Source organism: Amphibalanus amphitrite, unplaced genomic scaffold (genome assembly GCF_019059575.1).
Source record: "Amphibalanus amphitrite isolate SeventyFive unplaced genomic scaffold, NRLGWU_Aamphi_draft 001147F_arrow, whole genome shotgun sequence".
In the NCBI taxonomy this organism is placed as follows: Eukaryota; Metazoa; Arthropoda; class Thecostraca; order Balanomorpha; family Balanidae; genus Amphibalanus; species Amphibalanus amphitrite.
The window spans coordinates 58,469-86,124 of NW_024882641.1; the positions used below are offsets into that span (position 1 = coordinate 58,469).

Genomic DNA, 27,656 nt, shown 5'->3' on the forward strand with positions numbered 1-27,656 from the left:
CCGACCGGCGCCGGGACAGGGTACATCGCCGTCTGGTCGGGGAGACCCCAAGAGGGGAACAGCGGACGGCCGTGCCGTATGGACGGCTAGTGCCTCCGGTCCAGTTAGCCCGCTGCCGAGCTCGCTGCCGAGCTGGCCGACCGAGTTGACGGGTGGTCCAGTGCGACGGTCACCCCTGCATGACGTCACCATGGCCTGGACGGCGCACGGCACCACCGGTCGTCCCCAAATATGCTCTGCGCGCCACCCCGTGGCGTAATAGAGCATCACTCCTTCCTGAAGACGGTCCAGAGGGCCATCCTATACAGACTGGCATGGCGCCCCGCGCCATTCTCAAGCAGAAGGCAGCCGCCCGACCCCAGCGAGCGGTCATTAAGGGGGATTAACTGCCAGCGGGGAGCAGAGCCGTCCCAGAGGGGCGGCGGTGGTGCGTTATGGGCAGCTACTGGTTCTATCCCAGTAAAGGGCTGCAAAGCTCACTGCAGATCACTGCAGAACTGACTGATCGCTGTCAGGGGCGTGACGTCTGCCCTCAGGCAATGTGAGAGGAGATGTTGTCGATCGGTGCCCTCCGGGGCCATGCAGGCCGCTCTAATTGTGCACTTGACGGGTGCTATAGCCCCGGTCCACGTATGCTCACCCGGACCGCGCCCACTATTCAGGGTGACTGAGAAACACATGGTGATCATCCTCGTGATGTCATGGGCCTAATGCCAACAGCGCCCTCAGATGAGTGACGTCATAGGCCCGGAGCCCTCAGTACGTCGGGCTGGTCATGCCATTCATATTCATTTACATTGGAGAGTAGGAAAAGGACTCGTTTGGAACCTTTGATGACGTCATCGGAACTATTCTTGCCGTGACCATCGATGAGTGACGTCATTGACACAGGACTCTCGACATGCCGGGGCAGGGTGCACCATTCATACGCGCGCGCTTCTGAGAACAGTGAAAGTCTCATTCCGACCCTTTGATGACGTCATTGATTATAGTTCGAAACCCGGTTCGGCGACCGATGTGCGTAGGGTCCTGCTTTCTTAGATTCTGTGTCGGCAGCAGTGGTAATTTCAGTATGTTAAGGGCGAACATGGTCGTAGTTTTTTTATGTTTTTTTTTTGTTTTTTTTTTTAAGGATGGGATACTCTAGGAGGGATTACGAGCTAAGTATAGGATAAAGGATACAGATATGGGATACATTGGTTGGCGTAACGTTTAGGGGCTACGAGGCTGTCTATGCATGTGACACCCCTGTGTGTGATAAGCCCACCGACGCGACTACTTCACTGATGAGAGATGGGAGTGGGGAGGAGAGTTTAAATTAAGCTATTGAATGTCTAAACTATGGTAAATGTATGTCAGTGCTCGTTCGAGATTACAGTTCACAGGGAAGGTTATAGAGAGCCAAGGTAGTAAAAGGGTAGGAAGGCCGGACTAATGGAGGGTACAGGTCAGGTACGAGTAAGGCCACCGGGAGGTCAGGACGTTGGATTTCTGGGCCAAGAGGAGGTCGGGAAGTTACGGTTACAATTCAGGGGTATGAGACGAGGAAGTAGTAAATTTGGTTATTGGGTGCTGGACACTAAGGAGGTCGGCTCTGTTGGCTTGTTTCGCAGGTTCTCCGTCCTTAGGTAGTTAGATATAGATAATTTCGTTTACTTAATTATTTTGTGCGCGTTTTACTCTGAGTCATTTCGAGGCAAACGTATTTCGGGCAAAGGTTCAACATCATTCCGTAGACAGTGACGACGACCCAAGTGACTCAAACAACATGCTCTTACGTTTGAATGATCTGGCTCGTCAAATGCCCCTCTGGATGTTTCTACGGCGTAAGTCGGGCAAAATAAATAGCCGTGTCTCGGTCACGGCTAAGACCCATATGATTTATAAGTCCTGATGACTCAGGCGGGAACCGGTGGGGTGTGACGGAGCATTCACGATGAGTGTACAGGCCGTCGCACCACCTGGCTTTGGGGAGGTGCCAGAACGGTGCCTTTCAGATCTTATATCTCCCCAATGACCAGTTCAGAGGGACACAGAAAGTGTTGCTCGATTACGGGAGGTTCTCATGCATGAATGTTCGATTCAGGGTGTGAGTTTTCCCCGGTATTGCGTGAGAGCACAGCGTCTCACGAACGTGGATTGTCGCGGAGAGAGCCACCGTACGGGATTGTTCACCCGTTCGTCAACATTTCGGCCGCCGGAGTGGTTCTAAAGCGAGGGTCGATCGGCATGGATCGGTATACCCCTCAGGCAGGAAGCATTCCACCCGCCTTTAACTCCCCACTCCGGTATCAAAAAGTTAGGTTATACCCGGCGTATTCTGCCGAACGGGGTCCACCGCAGGAGCCCTTTCACCAGCAGATCACGAGAACGGATTTGGTTAGGACCTGGTCACGCTGAAAATTATTGTGCACGGATAGCGCAGGAAAGCGCGGGAAGGTATTCAGGGAGGTCAAGGAAGGGTATTTATTGCGCCGGGGTGGCGCAGGGAAGGAGACCGGCTTGAGTTCCGGTGCCGGCCAGGTAACATTTTACAACCACGCGTTCGTGTCATGTGACTGCTGTAAGTCGGCATTGGCCCTGTCGCAGTTAGTCAGGTAGCTATGGCCACGCGGTGGTTTATTTTCTTGTGTAGGGTCTGCGACGGCAGTTAAAGGAAGGGTGACTCGAAGGTTGTAAGAGCTCGGGTGGCGTCCCGAGGGGGGGGGGAGACTAGAGCATCAGAAAGGTGTATTCATATTTGTCTCAAGAACCTGGAAGGGGGAGTCGCTCCAGAATGGTGCGCAGTACACTCCCTCAGGCCAGATGCGGGGCAGTGGCAGAAAAGTCGGCTGTTCCTAGGCCACGGGCGGTGAAGGGACCCGGGGGGCGTGGGAGGAGGTATACCCCACAGCCGTGGTTTGTCGTTGGTGGAAGCCACGGGGACGAGGTAGGTGAATCGTCGGAGTTTCGGCCACCCGGAGTGATTCAAAAGGAGGATCGGAGGAAGTCCCCTCTTTCAATGCAGGGAGAATCCGGCCTGCTATTAAAATCTCACTTCGACAAAAGTTAGGTTCTGTCCATCACGGAAACCCCGGTATAGTGCTACCTGCGGAGCCTGACTGACGGATCTGTGACCCGGGGGATAGGCAGGGCACGGCCGCACCACCGGCGGCGTGCAAGTTTGGTCCATCACATGCCGGTTCTGCTCCGGCATGTGACCGCGGCGTTAATGTTAGGATTTTAGGCCTCCGCTGCCGTAGATATCAGAAAGAGGGGAGGGCCAAGATCCGACAAGGTATGACGTGTATGTTATTGTCACTCGATCGGTATTATCTATGATGATTGAGCCATATTGGTTAATTGTAAACGGAAATCGCAAGGTGAGTAAAGCCGGTTGGAGTAAATGAGTATTTTGGGAAGGGTCGTATTTTTTTTAGGGGCGAGCTGTAAGTTAAGAGAGAACTATAGCAGTCGAATGGGGAATAATACATTTTATCAAGCAACGGACGTAAATCTTAAGAAGGAAATTTCCAGAGATCATGTATAATGGTAAAGGACAAAGGTTTTGACGCATGCTTACGAACGGCTACTGTACACCACTGGGGGAGGTTAGGTAAACAGGGAGGGGCCAGTTTAGCGACCTGGTGTTTTAATTTGTATGAAAGGGAAGTGTGCATGATGGTGTGAATGTGAGCATGAATGGTTATATCCAGTGGGAGGCGCCCCTCTGTGCAGTTAATGGAAGTTTGCAATGTAATGAACTTTTTTTGTTTATTTTAATCCTTTGATCGGGAAGAGAGATTTATCAGGGTAACCTTGTCAGAAATCCTTTTTTGCATTCCAACTTAACCCCATTGCCCACTCCATCAGTGTAGCAGTCTATGTGTCCGCCAGTGACTGACCAGCCTCGCAAATCAAACAAACAAATAAAATATCTTGCAGCCGAGCCCCGCTACACACACATACATCGATCTTGTTTTCAGTGCAGTAGTTAATACCCCTAGACAACACATAGAGTAATATAGTGAAGGACACAATCCCCTAGACATACCTAGCGATAAGAGCAGCATAGCAGCATATACAAAGGGACAACTTTCAAATTACAGAATTATTTATTACCCTGTTGAATTCATTGCAGTTTTTGCTGAAGGAGTGTTCATCAAGAGTCAACGTCTCGTCATTAACTACCGAGATGTGGACGGTCTCGATGATAGTAACATATGTGAGTATTCTCCCGATTTTAGTCAGCTAGCTATTCCTCATCAACGGACGAATGTACACGATAAGCACTCATATTGCAGACAAATTAAACCGAATACAGACGCATTGTTTCCGTCTAACGGAACCTTGAACGATTAAACCTTGGTCTGCTCTTCATCAAATCGCTAATAATTTTTTCGCCCTTCTTTCTGACAGTTTGTGACGTGTGCTGCCGCGATTGGGACGGTGAATGTCCCGTCCATGGACCGCTAAAGATCATACACGATACCAAGGTAAGGACTGGTCCATACTGGTCTGATTCGTATTCTTTACACATGACTCCTCTCACATTTAGACATTAAATAATATGACCAATTGTGCCTGATGCCCTAGTGACGGAACGACATGAGCTTCATGTAAAAATGATCTATTTCTTTCACATTTACGTAATCCTCTTCCTCATAGCATGGATGAAGTATTTAATTTACTCTAATCCATGCTCATAGTTATATTATTGCTTTGCTTCTGTCTTGTTAGCAGGTAATACTGTCATGGGTACGTGGTCAAGAACAGGTTCATGATCTATATCCACAAAACATACCCGTCTGATTTACAAACAGGCTTAAGATAATCTCAATGCATTGATTGTATTGTCGACATTGCGCCCCACATGCGCTGGACATTCCAGGCACGACCCGGTATCGGAGATGTCGACAGGGACGTCAAGACTCTCCCGCCTTCTCTCAGCTCTGGTCCGTCGACAAATCCAGCGTCTGGCACCGGTAAGTTAATGAGGCAAGACAAATGGCGGTACGTAACAACTGCTGCTGGACGTTTGATGCATCATTTGGTGATGGTTGCTTGTGTTGTATGATTTCATGTCCCATGTATCAGTACATGTTGTGTCCATTTAGTTGAGGTGAAGGCTTGTATTTATTTGATTCCAGGAGTTTTGGCGGAGAAGGACATACCTGCGCGCCAAAGACTCGGTCCTTACGAGGGCACCTTGACCACAGTGGCGGCGGAAGGTATTCTAGGATAGGGGTGCAAACGATATTGAAGCGCCCCTTCCCGCTGGGCGCCCCTTACCATGCCGATGGCCGTCCCTGCACTGGAAAATCAGTTTCGCCCCTATACAGGCGCCCATAGAAGTTTGCAGAGTGCTATTCCTGGTCATAATCATTAGAGGTGTCAATCGGAACCGAAAATTTTGGAATTCCGAAAATTTCCGAATTCCGATTCGGAAATCGGACGGACAAGTGACAAACATATCGGACATATTCGGAAAACTAGTTGAAAGTTACAAATTTCTTTAATCAGTTTAAGTTCAAACTTATTTGCATTATCAATATCCAGATTGCAAAACATGTCATCAAAATTGACAGGGGATAGGTGCTTCATACATCATTCATAATTATAGTGCAAGATGAACATGAACGTGATTGCATGTAGCGGGTAGCCCTGAGTCAAATAAGGTACATACCTACATGTACTGTGCCAATTTTTAACTCTTTTGAAAATGTGACAAGTAACAATAGCCAATAGGTGACATTGTTGTCAGCAAGCCCATCATTAAATAACACAGTTATGAATATGATGTACAATTGACCTGTGGGAGCACCAGACACCAAAGCAGTGACTTGGGAATCCAAAAATAGTTTTGCCCCACTCGAAAGTTAACAGAAAAGAGACTGAAGAAAATTGCAAATATCAAGGTGTGCCAAGTAGCACAAGAGTCTTACCTAGAACCTCCTATCATAAAGTCATCCCCTTCTACCCCTTCCCCCAAAAATATCCGTGCCGAAATATCGAATACAATGCTACATAAAATATTAAAATATGCCGATAGCCATCTTGATCTCTGAGCCTATCAATAAACTGAAAACCAAAGGGTGATGAAATGCGGCGAAAGCGTCATAAATGAATGTCGCCTAAGGAAAGATGGCCTCCCGATGAGAATCGGAGGAGACAAAAAATGACGTCTATTACAATAAAAACAGTTATTTTGCTTTACAATTGAATTATTTTCGAAAGAAATATGATATTTTGTAATACAATTTGGATTTAAATCAAACAATTAACGGTAAATGCACTTCACTTGGCCACATTCTATGATAATGACGTCATATTATTGATTTACTTTCACATCATCGACTCAAAGCCGGATACCATGTTCCATGCTACCGAGAATGGTAGCATGAAATGTGTTTTTCATTCTACCAAGGATTTATACAACTTCTTTTGCTTGTGAATTTCCAAGGCCCTATATACCAGGTAGGGTCGTCCGGCGATTCTACCTTTTCGTGACGTCAGCTCGTGACGTCATTTGGAGTCAAGTCTCGAAGCCCCGTTCAATCCCCATGTAAATGAGCGATTTTCGAAGCACTGTAGAATGAAGTCTGCACAAGATATATCAAACCTAAGTATCTTATCTGAAAGAGCAGACAATTTTCTGCAAGTTATCTATTACGTGTTTTTCGCTAAATCTTTTGCTTTTTTCACAAAAGCGTAAAATGTCCCCCATGTCTCCGCAGCCTCCCTGCCGCCGGCCGCCGCGCGGTCGCGGTAGTGTAGTGGTTAGCGTGCCCGCGCAATATTCCAAAGGTCCCGAGTTCGAATCTATGCGGTGCGGAACTTTAATTGCAATTCCAAGCTGAATATACGCACATCCATAATAAATATATTATTCGTATAGCTAAACTGTCACCAAGCTATCCATATAAATTGACTTCACCCAAAATATCGGCAAGATTCTATTAAAATATAAATTCAAATATGGCGGCTTGGACTGCCGCGTGCGTTAGGCTCCGCCCATAGCTCCGCCCACATGCGTGACGTCATTCGTGTTAGTGGACACACGCGGAGATAGGGGACGACATGGGCCTGGTGAATTTCAGTGAACTTGTGTTAAATCATAACAGTTATTTTTATTTTTTGTGCTCGCTTATTCTTTTGGATATTCAGAGATGTGTGGCTCAGTGAAGAGCACGTTTCTTCCAGATGTACCTATCTCACATGTTTCTTCTCACATGAACTATTTTGCTTTTGCAAGAAGTGTTCTACTTTACATCTCAGCCAGTGTGATATAAGATGAAGATATCCATCATTATTGTAAGTGAATAGCTGCATGCATTATTGCTGTATTAATTCATCATCAAGCGGCTTAGTGTAAGGCCTAAGGGATGTGGCAAGAAGTCAATATTTGAGAACCCAAGTTGGAGGGATAAGGCAATGTTTTGCATTATTCCTGCTTACTCGGCTTCAGTTGTAGGCTGTAGCACATTTTGAAGCAGAATAGGCTTGTCTCAATATGCTGTATTTGTTTTATATATCAGATTAGGCCTATTGCCCTAATGCCCATTCCCTACTGCATATGATATTGCTTCAACCTTTCTAGTTTGCAATATTTTGCACTCAAAACCAGATGGCGGATCTGTTATTTAGTTATCATGTGGTACATACAAACATATACCTAATATAGATCAATTCCCCCAACTTCTCTTTCCATATCCAGCTTTCGGACAGTTTTCGGACAAATCCATGCCTTGGACATTTTTCGGACAAAAGTGAGCTAGGATTTTGGACATTGGACGGACATCGGACAAGAAATTTCTGAAATTGACACCTCTAATAATCATCTCCCCAGTAAAAAAAAAAAAACGCAAAATACGCGCTAGCACTAGGGGCACTAGGGCCCATAAGGACAGTGCAATTTTACAGGCCCCAATCTCGGACCTCCCTTAACATTCGTATGTTGTAAACGGCAAACCGCCCCCGATAAATGTTACACAAACTAATTTCCTCTCGCATATCGGCCATCAGGCGCCCCTTTTTGTCGCATGGAGCCTGCAACGCTATAAGCTCTCATATGTTCGTGTTGGCGTTCGGAGGCTATCGCCTTCAAAGACGTCTCCATAAATGTTTCTTTTTCGTCCCACACACAGGCGCCCCTCTTTCGCATGCAGGCGCCCCTCTTCCGTATGGCGCGCTTCTCGAGTAGCTGCGCCCTCCTAGCCTTTATCGCCTGGCAAGATTAGGTATATTCGACAGGGTCGGCAGCATCTGCCTTTGTTTCAGATAAGGATGCCCTCCACTCTTCAGCATATCAAAAGATACTTTTCCCACGTCATTGCCACCCTCTTCGTGTCACAAGTGCCTTTATCAGTTGCGGTGTCGCCTCGCACTGCTCAGCTTTATGGCTGCCGCACCTCTTAACTTCCTGCCTCCTCTACAGATTTTCGAGGCGCCCCTTTCCATAGCTTTAGGGTGCAGCTGCCCCCCTTGCCCCCCTGCTTCCGCCGCCACTGCTTGACCACCGAGCAGGGTCAGGCCCGAAGTCGAACAACCGGGTACAGATGGCAGGTCAGTTCAGTTGTTTTGTTTTGCTGGTAAAAAACGCATATTTTCACTTTAGACTTACTTCAACGATAAAAGCTATTAAAAAAAAAAAACATTTTAAGACCAATGATAGCAACATATAAATTTTATAATGTTTTCATTGCACATGCCATATTTTTACTTTTTTCTTTGAAATGATGAACTACGTTTTTGTTTGGTACCACAGATCAAGAAGGGTAAGCGCGTGCATCACTCGGTGAATGCCGAAGACCCGAGCTGCAGCAACTGGCTCAGAAGGGTCAACTGTGCCCGCTCGGAGGAAGAACAAAACCTAGTGGCCTTCCAGTACCGGGGCCAGGTATACTTCAGGTGCGTTGTAGTCTTGGAATCCACGGATCTATTCTTCGTAACTGCGTTACGTATTTTATGCGCGGTTCGTCCTGTGGCCCATATTTTTCTTTAATGGATTCGTCGAAGTTATTAATGACAGTGTAAGTGTTGTGACTACACCAATCAAGCTTTCATCAATAATGCTATATTTATCTCCCTATGCAGGACGTCAAAGGCCATTCCGCGGGGCTCTGAGCTGCTGGTGTACTACGGAGACGACTCGGCCCGGGAACTGACCGTCCACTCGGAGACATCTGGGGAGTCTGTGACTTCCTCTCCGGCCGGACCGTCATATTCAGGTCAGTTCATCGTTAGCGGTTCTGAGGGCTATGGTGTCCATTGAAGTGACGCTGGTAATGCCATTTACCCTTCTGCCGACAGTAGACTGTGCTCTTGCCCGGTTCGTTGAGAAGTTCTGCTGCTTTGATGTATGCAGGCATGACGTTTATTTACCAAATTACATGGGCTCGGTTCGTAACTTGAACTGGTATTTCGGCTTGCGACCTAACCGGGTTAGGTCGTTCTATTGCGACCTGCTTTAGCATGGAACGTTTTTTTTTTTAATGGCCTTTCTTCTTTCTGTGTATTCTTCAGGCATTAGTGGCTCGGTCCAATGTCCCCAATACGGCTTCAGATGTTTGGGAAAACATTGTCTGGACGGACACGTGAAGAGAAGTCACGGCCATATGGGCAGGAACGGCAGATTGAAGTGCGAGTGGTGTCAATACTCGACCGACAGGCCCGACCGTATTAAAAACCACCGCAGAACTCACACAGGGGAACGGCCATACGGCTGCTCCATTTGCAAGGCACGGTTCTCTAGGCGGTCAGGTCTCACCGATCACATGCGGACCCACACTGGTCTGGCTGGTGTAGCCAGTAGAAACACTGTAAGATACAGATATCTCTTGTATTTCGCCACAAAATCTAGACATATATAGTTTTACATACGAACTTAGTTATCTAGTATTGCACACATGTTGGCGAGAACATCGAATGTAATAAACGAATACATATGGTTTTTAGTATACACACAGCCAATACAATTGTCCAAACAATACAGCAGTTTAAGCAAACGGAACGTTAAAAGAGGGGCGCATAACTTAATCGAAGGCTTTAGCAATTTAGAGACTGGTAAAAGCGACACCTATTAACAAAACTGTAACTCGCGGTTCACAGCATCTAGCGGCGACCGGCAGAAGTACATGGGCCTAGCGGTGACCGGCAGGAGTACATGGCTACATCACTCCCCCGCCCTAGTTAAACACCATAAAAAGATGTTTGGCGGCGAAGACGCGACGAACGACGGAGAGGGGGCGGCGAAGCAGGCGGCGGGCCCGGCGGCACGCGGCGGGCCGGGCGAGAGCCGCCGGGGGCACCTGAGCGGCTGGGTGCAGGCGATGCAGCAGGCGGGCGGTCCACCGAGCTGTCTGTCGCTGTAGTAGGCGTGTCGTTCACCAGGACGTCCGGTGCTGCAGGCGGCGTTGCGGCAGGCATGTTGTCCGTGAAGGCCGGTTTACACCGAGCCAGGGTGACGGTGTCGCGTCGCCCGAGACGGTCGATGGTGACGGTGTGCTGGTCGCGGGATAGGACACGATAAGGACCGTCATAGACGTATTGGAAAGGAGAGCGATGCGAATCGCGTCGGATGAAGACGTGGGAGCAGGTTTGCATGTCTTGAGAGATGAAGATTTGGCGGGAGCCAGGACGAGGAGGAGTTGGACGGAGCTCCGACATGACGGCACGGAGACGAGAGGCTAGGGAAGCCGGATCAGAAGAAGTGTCCGACGACATGGGGGAGAGGAAGTCACCAGGAAGTCGGAGACTGCAACCATAGACTAGGTCTGCAGCGGTGCATCCGAGATCCTCCTTGAGGGCCGTGCGCACTCCGAGTAGCACCAGAGGAAGTCGGTCCGACCAGGAGGCGGCGTCGTCATCGGTCCGCAGAGCTGACTTCAGTTGGCGGTGGAAGCGCTCTACCATCCCGTTTGCTTCTGGGTGGTAGGCGCAGGTCCGGATCCGAGAGGTGCCGAGAAGCTTGGAGACTTCTGTCCAGAGGCGGGACTCGAACTGGGATCCTCTGTCGGTGGTGATGAGTTCGGGTACTCCGAAGCGGGCGATCCAGCCGCTGACGAGATGCTGAGCCACCGTGACGGCGTCCATGGTGGGCAGAGGAATTGCCTCGGGCCATCGGGTGAAGCGGTCGACGACAGTCAGGAGGTAGGAGTTGCCATGGGACGGAGGAAGTGGTCCGACAAGGTCGATGTGGATGTGCAGGAAGCGAGAGTCAGGTGGCTGGAAGCTGCCCATGGGTGGCTTCGTGTGGCGCTGGATCTTGGCACGCTGACAGTGCTGGCAGCTCCGGACGAAGGCACGGATGTCCGCGTTGATGTGGGGCCAGATGAACCTCGATGAGATGAGATGACGCGTAGCCTTGATGCCAGGATGAGACAAGTCGTGGAAGCTCTTGATGATGGAAGGGCGGAGTCTGGCTGGGACTACAGGTCTAGGTGTGGCCGTTGAGGTGTCGCACCAGAGACGTAGATGCGGATGATCAGGGACTGGGAAGTCACGGATGATCAGAGATGAGGATTGTTGCAGCTTCGGCAGGTCAGGATCGTTGGCTTGGTGTAGGGCGATGTCGGCCAAGCTCAGAAGGCCGGGTGAAGGTGTAGCTGCGGCAGAAGCTGGTGCAGACACTGAGCTGATCCGTGAGATGGCGTCAGCTACCGGGTTGAGATGTCCAGGAACATGTCCGATCTTGCTGGTGTGCTGCAGAATCAGGTCCATGTGACGTTGTTCACGGAGAGAATGGTTGGCGTTGCCGTTGGCCTTGAGAGCAAAGACGAGCGGCTTGTGGTCCGTGAGGATCTCGAAGTCGCGTCCTTCCAGATAGGGCAGGAAATGTCGCACGGCGAGGTACATGGCGAGCAATTCCCGTCCAAAGGTGCTGTAGCGGCGTTGGGTGGGTGTGAACTTGCGCGAGAAGAAGGCGAGAGGCTGAAGAGAACCACCAACTCGCTGGTGGAGCACGGCGCCGGCTGCAGTGCTGCTGGCGTCAGTGCTGAGGCTCAGAGCTGCATCTTTGACGGGATGAGCGAGCTGGGTGACGTCAGCGAGGGCGGCTTTGGCTGCAGAGAAGGCGGCGTCTGCCTCTGGGGTCCACGTGACTGAAGCAGCTCGGTCGTCTGAGGCAGTCAGGCCGTGGAGAGGCGCCAGAAGAGCAGCAGCGTGTGGGATGAAGCGGTGATAGAAGTTGATCATCCCCAGGAATTTCTTGAGGCTCTTCTTGGACTCTGGACGGTCGAAGTTCTTGATTGCGCTGACTCGATCGTCGAGAGGAGTGATGCCTCCGCTGGAGATCTGGTGGCCGAGGTAGGAGATGCTTTCCATGCCGAAGGCGCACTTCGATGGGTTGAGGAGCACACCGTTGCGGGAAAGACGGCTGAAGACCTCTCGGAGGTGTGTGAGATGTTCCGAGATGCTGCTGCTGGCGATGAGGATGTCGTCTACATAGACGAAGGCGAAGTCCAGGCCACGGAGGATGTGATCCATGAACCTTTGGAAGGTTTGAGCGCAGTTCCGGAGACCGTACGGCATACGGAGGAACTCGAAGGCGCCGAAGGGCGTTGTGATCGCTGTCTTGGCGATGTCTTCTGGGGCCATCGGTATCTGGTTGAAGGCCCTGACGAGGTCGAGCCGAGAGTAGATCGATGTCCCAGCGAGGCAGGCAGTGAAGTCGTGGAGATGTGGTAGTGGGTACCGGTCAGGCACTGTGATGCGGTTCAGTGCACGGTAATCACCACAGGGTCTCCAATCTCCAGACGACTTGGGCACCATGTGCAGCGGTGATGCATACCGACTGCTGCTGGGTCGGATGACTCCGAGACTGAGGAGGCGCTGGAACTCTGCCTTGGCAGTGGCGAGTCGAGCTGGATCCAGACGGCGTGGGCGGCAGAAGACCGGAGGGCCGGTAGTCTCGATGTGATGTCGGACTGAGTGCTGTGGCTCCGGATGATGTGACGGCTGGGTGAGGCTGGGGAATTCTCGAAGGAGGTTAAGGAATGCTGGGTTGTCGGTTCTGACGACGGCTGTCAGTCCGGTGGATGGCACTGAAGAGTGGGAAGCAGGTGAAGACAACTCAGTTAGGTGGTCGATGAGACGGCCTCTCTTGGTGTCGACGAGGAGATCATACGAGGAGAGGAAGTCGGCTCCTAGGAGAGGATGGGAGACGTCCGCGATGATGAAGATCCAGTTGAAATCTCTTCTGAGTCCGAGAGAAAGCGTGAGCATGCGCTGACCATAGGTCTGGATGCTGCTGTTGTTGGCTGCTTGCAGATCCAGTCCGTTGGTTCCGCGAGCACGATCGGTGGGTGTCGCTGGAAGAACACTGTACTCGGCTCCAGTGTCGATGAGGAAGGTGATGCCAGTGTTGTTGTCCTTGAGTCTCAGAAGGCCGCTTGCTGGAGGGACGTCAGGGTTGAGCAGGGCAGGTGCAGACGTCTGTGTCACCTGTCCTACTGCTGGTTTCCCGAGGTCTGAGTTGCGGTTGCAGACCACGAGCACGGTGACTGACATGAGCGCGCGTTGGTACCGAACTTGTGGTGGTACCAGCAGTAGGAAGCACCAGCGCCGGTAGACGTGTTGGTTGCAGGGCTGGGTGACCGGGCAGCAGCAGACAGGTCGCGTGGTGGACGGTGGCGAGCGCGGCCGGGGGCACGGGATGCAGACCTCTCTCGGCGGCGCGTCTCGTCCACCAGGGTGGCGACTGATGTTGTGAGGGCCGTGATACCAGTCAGCAGCTGGCTCATCAGGTCTTGGAGGTGGTAGGGTCCTGCAGGAGCAGCAGGTGAGGCTGCAGCAGGCGCAGAAGTCGATACCGCGGCGAGAAGGCCTGAGGTAGGTGCAGCGACGTCCGACTGCTGCGGAAACTCCAGGAGTCGGTCGGCAGTGCTAGCGATGGTCGCAAGGTCCGTCCCAGGCGGCAGGCACTGGAGGAAGGGCTGAGTCCGAGGCGGAAGAGCATTGAGGAAGATCTGGCGGATGAGCGGGGAATCTTGTGAGCCTTCAGCTTCAGCAAGGTCCAGGAGATGCCGAAGGAATTGGGAAGGACGCCTGTCGCCGAGTTGTTGGCCAGAGAGCAGGCAGCGAAGACGCTGTTCGACTGATTTGCCGAACCGCTGACGGATGGCGTCGGAAAGGATGGTGTAAGGTCGGTCTGGAGGAGGGTTGCGGAGGATGTCGGTGAAGTCGCGCAGGAGGTGGCCAGGAAGGAGAGTAGCGGCGATCCGGAAGCGGCTGAGCTCATCGTCCACAGCTGCCTGAGAGAAGAAGAGGTCGAGCTGGACGAGCCAGATCACGGGGTCCTCCTCGAAGAAGCGCGGCGGCGCGACGTGGCTGCGTGGCGCGGTCGCCACGCGGAGGTAGTCCGGTTGGGCGGCAGCGGCAGCAGCAGCAGCAGCGGCATGCGAGGCGGCGGCGGCGGCTGCACCGGCGCCGGCGGCCGCACCGGTGCCGGCGGCTGCACCGGCGCCGGCAGGCTGGGTCTTCTGGTCCATGGCTGCCGAGAGCAATGGTCGGGAAGATCGGTGGCGGCGACGGCGACACGGCGATCGGCAGGTGCTGCAGTGCAGCTGCAGAGGTAGCCGGACGGTAAGGTGAGCCGATGAAGTAGCTGGTCCGTAGTGCAGCAGTAGTAGTCGGCGTTATTCAGTTCCACACAGCACAAAATAAGGATCCTCGTGGAGACACACCATCCGCCACTTCCTTCCTACACAAAGAGAGCTGGAGGAGATAGCTCAGGGTGCAGGCCAGTGTCGGTGTGACTGGGAACACGAGGGGATAGCGATCCCATAGTGCGTAGAACGCGGGGTCACCAATCTGGCTGGTGTAGCCAGTAGAAACACTGTAAGATACAGATATCTCTTGTATTTCGCCACAAAATCTAGACATATATAGTTTTACATACGAACTTAGTTATCTAGTATTGCACACATGTTGGCGAGAACATCGAATGTAATAAACGAATACATATGGTTTTTAGTATACACATTACACACAGCCAATACAATTGTCCAAACAATACAGCAGTTTAAGCAAACGGAACGTTAAAAGAGGGGCGCATAACTTAATCGAAGGCTTTAGCAATTTAGAGACTGGTAAAAGCGACACCTATTAACAAAACTGTAACTCGCGGTTCACAGCATCTAGCGGCGACCGGCAGAAGTACATGGGCCTAGCGGTGACCGGCAGGAGTACATGGCTACACTGGGGAGCGGCCATACGGCTGCTCTATCTGCACGGCCCGGTTCACAGGACGGTCCACCCTCACCAGACACGTGCGAACCCACACTGGGGAGCGGCCATACGGCTGCTCTATCTGTACGGCACGGTACACCAAACCGTCCGCCCTCACTATACACATGCGGACTCACACTGGGGAGCGGCCGTATGGCTGCTCCATCTGCACTGCACGGTTCTCTGTTCGAGCAAGCCTAAACAACCACATGCGGATTCACACTAGGGAGCGGCCGTACGGCTGCTCCATCTGCAAGGAACGGTTCACTGAACGGTCAAATCTCACCAGACACATGCGGACCCACACTGGTGAGCGGCCATACGGCTGCTCCATCTGCAAGGCACGATTTACTCTACGAGGAAGTCTCACCATGCACATTCGGACCCACACTGGGGAGCGGCCGCACGGGTGTTCACATTGCCAGGCTCGGTTCGCTAGGCGGGGAGATCTCAACAAACACATACGTACCCACACTGGGGAGCGGCCGTACGGCTGCTCCATCTGCAAGGCACGGTTCACTCGACGGTCACACCTCACCAGACACCTGCGAACCCACACTGGGGATCGGTCGTACGGCTGCTCCATCTGCCATGCACGGTTCACTCGACGGTCACACCTCGATACGCACATTCGAACCCACACTGGGGAGAGGCCGTACGGCTGTTCACATTGCCAGGCCCGGTTCTATGAACGGGGAAGTCTCAGCAAACACATGCGTACCCACAGTCACACGAAGGAGCGGCCGTAAGCAGGCGCGGATACAAGGGGGGGGGGCCATGGGGGCCATGGCCCCCCCCCCTTGGCCGATTTTTTTCAAAAATAAAATAAAAAGTTAAAAAGTTAAAAAGCTGAAAAGGGGGCCTCCTGAAAATAAAGTGGCCGAAATCCGATGAGTTTTTTTTTAACCTACCCACTTAGTTATTTCTTAGAAGACTAGCTGAGAAGACTTCTTTGTTAGAAGATTGGTAAAGCTTTTCATAACTTGGAGGTCTCTTATACTCACAGAGATGACCACTTTTACAGGGCCTCCTAACCTGCACAGAGGGCCTCCAAGCCTGCACAGATGTTGAGATGTTGCCTGAACAGCTAGATAAGCTCAATAGACGCAGTTTTTTTTTGGGGGGGGGCCAACAAGTGGGAAGATGGGGCCTCCAACAGGTGGGATTATGGGGGGGGGGCCTCCTGGTTTCTAATGGCCCCTCCCTTGGAGATTTTCTGGATCCGCCCCTGGCCGTAAGGCTGCTCAGTGCTCAACTTGCCGGGCTTTGTTCGCTCAACGGGAAAGTCTCATGAAACAAATGCCTACCCACCCGAGGGAGCGGCCATATGGCTGCTCAACCTGCACGGCACGGTTCGCTTCGCTTCGCTGTCAAACCTAACCAAACAAATGCGTGCTCACACTGGGAACAGGCCGTTTGCTTGCTCTGTCTGCGTTGGACGGTTCACTGCTCGATCCAGCCTCACCATACACATGGGGACCCACACTGGGGGAGCGGCCGTACGGCTGCTCCATCTGCACGGCACGGTTCACTGAACGGTCTACCCTCACAAAACACATGCGTACCCACACGGGGGAGCGGCCGTACGGCTGCTCCATCTGCACGGCACGGTTCGCGAGACCGGCAGTCCTCAACAGACACATGCGGACCCACACGGGGGAGCAGCTGTATGGCTGCTGTTTCTGCAAGGCACGATTCATTGTTCAATTTCTAGTGATAGAGAACTGCATGCCTTAAGCAATTGTTGAAGGTGATAAGTGGTGAATGGTAGGGCTCATCCACTCAGCTTCTTCCTTCAAAAGCTATCAATCAGCTCTAGAAGAGTAGTCATAGCAATGCTTCATATGTGAAGGCTACTTGTAATAGTAGTAGTAGTAGTTTATTAAGACCCTCCATTGACATGGTTTTTATGGCGTCTACGTCAATGACAAATAAACAGACATTGTAAAAACGCTTAGGCAAGACAGGTGCTACGTAAAAATGACACACTGGCATAAAACACTGAATATAAAACACATGTGAGAACCGTGCCTATACCTACATGACAAGTGACAGCTGACTACCTGTGGCTATTTCACGCACTCGCCGCACGATAAAGAAAACTTCGGCGGGCAAACTCGGTGCGGACCCGGGGCAGCTGCAGCCGGCCGTCGGACACGGCGCGGGTGCTGCGGGATGACACATCGGCTCGCAGTGCGAACTGTTGGCGCAGAAGTTCGGGAGTGATAGATGAGTCGATGATGCGAGTGACGTTTGCGAGGTCACGCTCGGCGATCAACTCGTCTACGGTGGGCCACCCCAGTTCCCGTAGCGCCGCAGTCACGTGATCGCGCCGTCTAAGACCGCTAACAATACGCGCACCAAAGTTAATAGCTTTCTGGATGCGACGCTTCTGTGTGACCGTACAGCTTCCCCACACACTTAAACAGTAACGTATGTGGGGAAATACTAGAGCTTCGATCATCAGCCGTCTTGTGCATCTCGGTAGCTTATGCCGGATCCTGGCCAGGCACACCAGCACGCAAAAGCACTTACGAACAACACCCGTGATGTGTTCATCCCAAGTCGGGTGAGAATCGATGACGACCTCCAGAACCCTGACACTGTGGTTTGGTTTGAGCTCATCGTTTTCAAAATGAATCGAGAATGTTGAATCAAGATTTTGACGTCTAGATTTAATTATTATCAGCTCAGTTTTAGCTGGGTTAATTTTCAGACGATTTTGGGTGAACCATCTCGGTCCAACTGAGAGAGAAGTTTCGATGCGGTCCTTCAAGTTTTGCAAGTTTGCATAAGAGTCAGTGTCAAGGAACTGGGTGTGTGAGGTAAATCATTGGTGAAAATCAAAAACAAAATCGGCCCCAAAATCGAACCTTGGATCACTCCATGAGACACGTTCATAGCAATTGATCCACCTCTCACACACTGTGTGCGTCCTCTCAGCCAGGCCGAGAACCATCCGGAGTCAATGCCGTACCAACCGAGTTTGTCCAGGAGACGGCCATGCTCAACGCTGTCAAAGGCCTTCGACGTATCAGCGGTAACAAGTGACGTCACGCGGCCGCTATCGATGTTCGTCACCGCGTACGTAACAGCATCGAGCAGGGCCGCCTCCGTGGACAAACCCGGCCGGAACCCGTACTGCTGGGGACACAGGATGTGGTGCTCGCTTTAATACGTCACTAGCTGGGAGCAAACAACTCTTTCACACAGCTTGGCGACAACAGGCAACACTGATACCTATGGGTCTGTAATTGTTTGGGTCGCTAATGCCACCCTTCTTGTGAAGCGCAGTCACAGTGGCGGCCTTCCATGACACAGGTACGTCACAACTAACAATAGAACGGTTGACTAGCGCCAGAAGCTTGGGGCCAATCACTGGGAACGTTTCACGCAACATGTGCACAGTGATGCCGTCTGATCCGCATGCCCGCGAGGATCCCAACCGCTGGAGCGCCGCAGAAAGCTCGGGGAGAGTGGCGGCCCGCGGTCTGAATGCACTCGAGCACACACGTGGCGGACGGGGTGTCAGTCTGTCCCACTCCCCGGTGTCCTCCGAGGCCAGGGCGTCAGCCACGTCAGGGCCGACTGACGCGAAGAATCGGTTCAGTCGATCTGGCCACCCGTTGTCCGCAGCATTCAGGTCGGTAGTCCTCGGTTCGGCCTTCTTTGATGCAATCAAAAACTGTCTGATGCTCTTCCACGTTTTGGGTCGCGAGTTTCTGTACAGAGAGGCATAGTGGGAGGCGCAGGCTCGATTAATGGCCAATTTGACGGCGTTACGGCATTGCCGAAACTCTCGGTCAGTGTCATCGCACGGAATGGTGTCTCTGTCGATCCGCGCTTGGTCTCGAGCCGCCATCGCGTCTGTCACAGCATCATCATCCATCCAGGGGCGGTGTCGATGCTTCATTTTGGCGGTCCTCATCGGCATGTGCTGGTTAATCACCGGGTCCCACACGCGTAGAAAGCCGTTCCATTTGTCGGTTATGGAGTCGGCACGGTCGAACTCCGCCCAATCCGCCAGCAGCAGGTCGAGGCAGAGGGCAGCAGTGTCGACACGGCGCGTGGACCGCACGGTGCATGTGACGGGCACATGTCGTGTCTTGGTGTTGGTGATCGAAGCAGTGATAAGGTCGTGGTCGCTAATGTTACAAGGTATGACCCGGGCATTGGAGGTCAGGTCCGGTCTGTTCGTTATAAGGTGGTCGAGAATAGACGGCGACTCTCCGGGGTGGGTCGGCTCGGTTATCAGCTGATGCAGAGAGAGTTCGGCAAGCTGCTGAAGGTATGTTGTAACACCCGGCTTGTCGGGACGGGATAGGTCGAAGTTGATGTCCCCCAGCACGTATGTCGGTCGACCTTGTGCCAGCACGTGCGTCAGCTGCTGCTGGAGATCATCGAACGCTGGAGCGTACGGGCCGGACGGGGGACGGTAGACGGTACCGACGATTATGGTAGATCGATCGGTGATCTGTACCCACGCCGCCTCGAGTGTGGAGCCGGCAGATGGCACACGCATCACGTCCAGCTTGAGCGTGTTGCGACAGATCAGTGCCACTCCGCCCCCCCCCCCCCCCGTCCTGCCCTCTCTGTCGCGGCGCCTGATGGTGTACCCGGGAAACAGGAGCATGCTGGAGTCGACTGAGTCGGTGAGCCAGGTCTCGCTGAGGCACAGCACGTCCAGTTCCTCCCGCAGCAGGAGCAGATTCACCTCGTCAAGGTGAGCGGTCAGTGAACGCACGTTCAGGTGACCTATTTTAAGCGCACACGAAGAAGTCGCCACCATTCGGATTTCGGCCTGACGTGTCTGTCTGAGCGTAAGCCGCGGCGGCAGCACCAATTGACGTGGTTCATGGCGCCCCGCCTGAGAGAAACTACGTGCATCTCCGCTCAGAGCACGTGTCTCGACGTTCGCCACCCGGCCCCACGCCCCGTGCTCGGCCCTCGCCAGGCAGCGGGAAGGGGCGGGGGAGAGCCACGATGTGTCGGTCGGGGAATCAGCTCGCCCACGGGGCACGCAGCGGACAACGCAGTGATGCGACATCCAGTCCCCGCGGTATCTCCGTCGCTGCAGCCGCCATCCTGCCCGGGTGCCGCGTCGCGTGGTCCGCCGATCCCGACAGGGCCGGGCCAGACCGGCTCTCGGGCCGGCCGCCCCATCCCCCCACGGCCGGACTCCCGCGCCGCCGATCCAGGCCGGTCGCAGCTGCAGCGGTACCTCGTCCTGACCCGAGAGCAGGTCCGGTAGAATCCGGTGGAGCGAAATCCGCGGTGCTGATTGGTTGGCTGTAGCACTACACCTCTTCGGAAACCGGTAGAACGGGGATTCAAGCAGCGTGACCCCTCGCATCCAGCTCTGATCGGGCACGAGCGGATGAAAATAGCAGATTTAACAGTGGTCATAAAAGTTTAAAGGTCACAGTCCATGGTAAAAAAACGTCACTCACTCGGTAGCCCAGTGTCCAATCTCGGTCCCAGCACACTCACACGCGACAGGAGCAGCGTGGCTATGCTAAAAACTGATTAAAAACGGAGCGTCACAACACGCGGCCGCCATAGTCAGGCGCCGGCGAGAATCTCCTTGCCGGCGCCTGAACAGAACATTGTTGATTTGTTAATTAAGTACCTCTTTATTACAAGTTTGTGCCCATTACAAGCCAAGCTTAGTTTACTTAGTTTGTTGCAAGTTTTCCAGGCAGCCTTCACACTTGTGTCGCTGAATATTAAACTTTAACTGATAGACCGACGAGATATTGTCCCTTTCACATCAGATTGTAATCAGTCAGTCGTGTTGGTAGAAGGTACAGTCTGTCTTAAAAGTACCGCGCAAAGTGACGGTGGGTCCATCAAGCCTGACCGAGGAAGGGCCTGCTATAATTTGAAAGTCACCGAACCAATTGACCTGGGGAACGGACGAGGATGTCATATAGAGCCACGCAGAAATCGCCGGTGATTCGTTGCCCATCATTACAGAATGAACGCATGCCGGATGAAGGGTTAAGTCAATAGTCTGTACAAACTACAGGGATGTGATTGACTTATCTGACAGTGACGAGCGCTAGAGGTCAACTTAAGACCGTAGGTATGCGTTCTTGTCATGGAATGTGTGCTGTAAATCGATTGTTTCATGCGTGTGAATATATGTCTGAATGTAATAAGGTTTTTAATTTCAACTTGGTAAGTTAAAATATGTGATAACATCGTATCTTTCGTACTCCGTAGCTTTTGGTGACCATTCGATCAGCTCCCTTTCCTTCCGCTCAATGACGATGTAGTAGTTTGCCTTTCACACGCGTCATTGTCTTCCTAATATCGAAATCAACTGTAGCTACTCATTTTAGCAAAATGATGAACCTGAAAAAGACATGAAACGCAGTTTCCGTTCGCGGCGCGTCGGCCGCGCCGTCGCCGCCCGCAGTGTTATCCCCGGCCCGGCCGGCGCCCGGCCGGCGCGTTGTGTCCAAAGCATACCGTGCTGCCACCTGGCGAGACTTTTCGGAACTCTTAGCGCGAACATCCCCATTGAGTTTTGGATGGTACAGGGTTATGGGTGTTGTGTTTCGGTCTGTTCGAATGAAAGAGTCGTATTTAATGAGACAAACGAGATTTATTCGGAGAACTGTTGCCTGAGTCCAGCCGTTAATCACCAAGGTAAACAAACGTAATGGCGTGCGTCGTCCTTGCCTATCCGCGCCAGTCTTGTCGTCCGGCGGGCCCAATCAGCTGGCGACAACACGGGCGCACTCAGCTACGGACCGGGGCGGGCGGCGGCGACACGGGCGCACTCAGGCCTCGGGCATAAGCCGGGGCGGCGGCACGGGTGCGCTCGTGCGCCAGAAACACAACACACCAGAAACACACAACAACACACCAATGGGGGCGGCACATTTGGAGTAGCCCATCGGTTTATTTCAATTTTGAAGGTGGGGTTGCACAAACTGGTGTTGGGGCTGCACAATTCAAATTGGGGTTGCACGTGCAACCCCAACTTGATATAAATATCCACCCCTGGCCGTGGATGGGACGATACTCGTCATGTATCATCCAGTATTTCCTCATCCATGTGTTGCGAAATTAGCCTTTTTCTTCATGGATAAGTTGGCTCGGAGTCCTGTCCGTGCGCCAGTTAATAATCGACAGGTGAACTATTTCTTACGAGCTCAGCGTTCCGTTTCTGAAGGATGTATTTCGAACGATACACGGATCAACTCATGGGCGCTGATCGTTTGTCGCGTCAACATTGCCGCTACCGTCCACGGCGCTCACCAAGGTGATCTGGTAACGCGACCAGCTGCGTGGGTCATCTCTGGGCGTCGGTATTGTTCCAGAATGTGCGACCTGCTTTGTCGTGAAACGTTTTTAATGTCCTTTCTTCTTTTTGTGTTTTCTTCAGGCATCAGTGGCTCTCGGTCCAATGTCCCCACTGCGACTTCCGATGTCTGGGAAAGCAACGTCTGGACGGACACGTGAAGAGATGTCACAGTGACATCGACAGGAACGGGAGGTTCAAATGCGAGCGGTGTCGGTACTCGACCGACAGGTCCACAGGCATAAAACGTCACCATAAGACTCACACTGGGGTGCGGTCGCACTGCTGCTCCATCTGTACGGCGTGGTTGACTAAACAGTCAAACCTTACCAAACACTTGGGAGCCCACACGGAGGAGCGGCCGTACGGCTGCTCCATCTGCACTGCAAGGTTCACTCAACCGTCACGCCTCACCAAACACTTGCGGACCCACACGGGGGAGCGACCGGTAGGCTGCTCCATCTGCACAGCACGGTTTGCTTACCGGTCAAACCTCACCAAACACATGCGGACCCACACTGGGGAACGGCCGCACTTCTGCTCTATCTGCACTGCACGGTTTACTGATCGATCAAGCCTTAAAAGACACATGCGGATCCACACGGGGAAGAGGCCGCACGGCTGCTCTATATGCACTGCACGGTTCACTCAAGGGTCACACCTCATCACACACATGCGGATTCACACGGGGGAGAGGCCGTACGGCTGCTCTATCTGCACTGCACGGTTCACTGAGCAATCAAGTCTTATCAAACACATGCGGACCCACACGGGGGAGCGGCCGTACGGCTGCTCCATCTGCCCGGCACGGTTCACTAAGCGGACAAATCTCACCACACACATGCGGACCCATACTGGGGAGCGGCCGCACGGCTGCACTAACTGCACGGCACTGTTTACTGCACGGTCACAACTCACTCAACACATGCGGACTCACACTGAGGAGAGGCCGTACGGCTGCTCTATCTGCACTGCACGGTTCACTCTTCGGTCACACCTCACCAGACACATGCGGACCCACACTGGTGAGCGGCCGTACGGCTGCTCCATCTGCAAGGCACGGTTCACTCGAGGGGCAAGTCTCACCTTACACATGCGTACCCACACGGGGGAGCGGCCGTACGGCTGCTCACACTGCCAGGCCCGGTTCATTCAACGGACAAGTCTCACCAGACACATGCGGACCCACACTGGGGAGCGGCCGTACGGCTGCTCCATCTGCAAGGCACGGTTCACTCGAGGGGCAAGTCTCGCCTTACACATGCGTACCCACACGGGGGAGCGGCCGTACGGCTGCTCACACTGCCAGGCCCGGTTCACTCAACGGACAAGTCTCACCAGACACATGCGGACACACACGAAGACTGGCCGCACTGCTGCCACTACTGTCTAACGGTTTGGCATGGAGGGAGAATTACACTTAGGGAGAATTGCACAGGTATGACTGATGCGGTAAATGGTTTGATTGGCGAAATGCAATGCTGAGGTGCATATGTCGGCAAGTGCACGACCGGCCGCCGTCGTACGTTTGATAGTAGTGTTATACACCTTTTTACGGCCAGTTTAGGGCGGCAGTGCGCACATTTCAGTAATAGTGCGGGCGATTCCGACAGTTTGCCACTGGCTGTCTATGGCGATCTGTCGAAATCGGTTGCACTGTTACTGAGCTTCGTGCACTTTGTCTATATTTGGCCGTAAAAAGGTGTAGCTGTGGTTCTCGTTTGTGAGCGTCGTGGCTACCCGTGTCACATGGTGTCTTTATGTTACCACACAGTGATTCAGTAGTTGTGTTTTAAACGCCTCCAAATAAGAGGTAAGGAGTGTCGCTGTTTGGTACAACGTCGTAGATAATGTCCGGCTACATTGAGTGACAACGCCTCTTTTTGTGGCTACGACTCACTCTCGCATTCGTGGCATTTCGTATGTTCTGCGCAGCCATTGTCGACAAGTCACCTGCCAATCGTAGTTCAGCATGTCATGTGAATCTTGCAACTCTCTATTCATCGGCTACATAAACGCGGCTACTGTTTATATGTGTTGTCTCTACCTGCAAGCCTGACTGGATGTTTCTTGTGTCACCTTCGACCAGGGTTGTGCTTGACTCATGAGTCGAGTCAGAGATTTGACTCAACTCTGACTCAGATGAGTCAGGTTTGAGTCGAGTCGGATAAAATGTTGAGCTGTTGAGTTGAGCCAGAGTTGAGTCAGACAAAAATATTAAGGTGTTGAGTTGAGTCAGAGTTGAGTCAGTAAAATAACTTTTGACATTGAGTTGAGTCAAAAATATTTAGGAACATGAGTCAGCTGATTCATCTATCTAGAAACAACATACAAGCTTTTCATTCTCCCCCCGCTTAACAACTTAGGCCTGGCCCTGCTGCCGGATTTTTTTTCACCCCCCCCCCCCCCGCTCAACAACTTTTTTATCTGAGTCAATTTTGAGTCAACACACTTGACTCAACAAAAAATTTGAGTCAAGTTTGAGTCAACTCATATTTTCATTGATCCGCTTGAGTCATGAGTCGAGTCAAGGGAAAAAATCAGCTCCTTGTTTGAGTCAGAGTTGAGTCAGGGCTTTCTGAAGTTGAATGATGAGTCGAGTCGGCAAATTTTTTTTTAGTCGAGCACAACCCTGCCCTCGACAGACTATGTGCCGCCAAAGGCTGGTAAATAAGTAGCATTTTTTGTAAAGGAGAACGTACTGAGTTTTCATAAGGACACAGTTCTATTAACCAATACGTACTACATTTGCCTACGGTGTTATAGTATTCATGTGCATGTAGAAATAATGTCATGGCCGAATAAACGCATGTTTATCAATTTTTGGCCATTTTAATGTGTTATTACCTGTTTCAGGTGTGTTGTGCTCGCTATATATTTGCATTGCTTTTGTATCAAAATATAAAGAAAATGTTACTGCAACCATTTGTATCATGTATGTATTTAATCTAAATAGGTGTTGACCAAGAGAAGTGTGTCAGCCGCAGTGGAGCTTTCCCAACTAAAGTAACATTGCATGGAAAAATTATTGATGGTGTTTTCTCGTGTCTTTATATTTAAAATTTAAATCTTTGGTGTTGTCAAATAAGCCCTTTCCTTCACGGATAAGTTGGCTCGGAGTTCTGTCTGTGCGCTAGTTAATAAACGGCAAGACAACTATTCCCCACGAGCTCAACGTTCCGTTTCTGAAGGCTGTATTTCGAACGATACACGGATCAACTCATGGGCGCTGATGGCTTGTCGCGTCAACATTGCCGCTACCGCCCACTGCGCTCACCAAGGTGACCTGGAAACGACCAGCTGCGTGGGTCATCTCTGGGCGTCGGTATTGTTCCAGTGTATGTGCGACCTGCTTTGGCATGCAACTTGTTTAAGGGCCTTTCTTTTTTTTCTGTGTATTTTTCAGGCATAAGTGGCTCGGTTCAATGTCCCCACTGCGACTTCCGATGCTGGGGAAAGCAACGTCTGGACGGACACGTGAAGAGGTGTCACAGTGACATCGACAGGAACGGGAGGTTCAAGTGCGAGCGGTGTCGGTACTCGACCGACAGGTCCACAGACATAAAACGTCACCGTAGGACTCACACTGGGGTGCGGTCGCACTGCTGCTTCATCTGTACGGCGCGGTTCACTGAACGGTCACACCTTACCAGACACTTGCGAACCCACACTGGGGAGCGGCCGTACGGCTGCTCCACCTGCGCAGCACGGTTTGCTTCCCGGTCAAACCTCACCGTACACATACGTACCCACACTGGGGAACGGCCCCACTTCTGCTCTATCTGCACTGCACGGTTCACTACACGGTTCCTTCTCACCACACACATGCGGACCCACACTGGTGAGCATCCGTACGGCTGCCCTATCTGCTCTGCACGGTTCACTGATCAATCAATCCTTAAAGGTAGTGTGCCAGCTTTCCTGGACCGTATGGAGTTAATGGCCCAGATAAGGAGAACCGGATTTTTAGAACTTATCCATACCTTCAAAACTCATGGAAACGTCTTAAATTCTTCAAATTTTGAGTACCCCAGTGCGAAATTCGCCCCGACGGGTTGTCGGTCGTACCCCAACCACATTTCACACCACTATGAACAATAAATGCACACACTGAAATCGCTATTACCGATATGCTCATCCAATCAAGTTTCGATAAACCCGTTCATCATCATCTCCTGCGGTTTCGAACACGCCTGTTAGGTGGTGCGGTAGACCGCGCCCAAAGCCAGGGCCCCGGTAACGTGAGGTAGCCGAGTCGGGGCAGCGTGCGCTGACCCAAGCCGGGGCCGCGCGTCCTCCCGGTGTCATGTGATAGCCCGGGGGGATGCGGTAGACCGCGCCCAAAGCTGCGGCCCCGGCTTGGGTCAGCGCACGCTGCACCGACTCGGCTACCTCACGTTACCGGGGCCCTGGCTTTGGGCGCGGCTTCTGCTCATACTTTGTGGTGCGGTGGTGGTGCGTCGGGCCGCGCGCTCTGACTTCGGCCAAGAAAAATGCGTCAGCTGATCATTGTCATTTCTGCCACTTGCGTGTGGTGAAATGGGGTCATAACTTAAGAGACGGCTTTTTCATATCAATTATTTTACATAAAATCATATTTCAAACCATAAATAATGTTCGACAGCCAAATAAAAGAAACAATACCAATACAGGCTTACAGTTTTAAGGCTCGACATTGTGTTGTCTACGATTAGACAGCTGATAACTCATTCCCGTACGTCGTAACTCTATAATGACCTTTGCTTATTGTTACATGTGCGCCGCATTCGCGATTGTTGCCGACGCCTGTTTGCAGCTCAGCCCACTACTGTTGTTATACATATCGAAAAACCGATAAACTTTTAGGCGAAAAAGGCACTATTCCAGGCCCATTTTTGATTTTTGTTGCGATATTAGGTAAAAACAGAAGCTTCTTTTCCTAGGAAAATAAAATGGGAAATCTTTCAAAGGTGGCACACTACCTTTAAAAAGCACATGCGGACCCACACTGGGGAGAGGCCGCTCGGCTGCTCTATGTGCAAGGCACGGTTCACTCAACAGTTTACACTAACAAGACACATGCGTATCCACACGGCACCGAACGCATGCGGACTCACACGGGGGAACGGCCGTACGGCTGCTCCATCTGTCAGGCGCG

At 52.1% G+C, this 27,656-nt stretch overlaps 2 protein-coding genes across 5 annotated transcripts in view; both read left to right on the forward strand.

Moving 5' to 3' along the window:
* LOC122370586 overlaps positions 1-23,382 on the forward strand; it is a 73,182-nt gene extending 49,800 nt beyond the window's left edge. The window contains exons 5-12 of the mRNA XM_043346293.1: positions 4,121-4,204; positions 4,399-4,475; positions 4,871-4,964; positions 5,130-5,210; positions 8,417-8,544; positions 8,747-8,889; positions 9,076-9,209; positions 22,604-23,382. Of these exons, the coding sequence (XP_043202228.1) occupies positions 4,121-4,204; positions 4,399-4,475; positions 4,871-4,964; positions 5,130-5,210; positions 8,417-8,544; positions 8,747-8,889; positions 9,076-9,209; positions 22,604-22,680 (818 nt within the window). The 3' untranslated portion in view covers positions 22,681-23,382. The remainder of the gene's footprint in view (positions 1-4,120; positions 4,205-4,398; positions 4,476-4,870; positions 4,965-5,129; positions 5,211-8,416; positions 8,545-8,746; positions 8,890-9,075; positions 9,210-22,603) is intronic.
* LOC122370585 (histone-lysine N-methyltransferase PRDM9-like) overlaps positions 1-27,656 on the forward strand; it is a 96,069-nt gene that overhangs the window by 19,297 nt on the left and 49,116 nt on the right. The window lies entirely within an intron of this gene.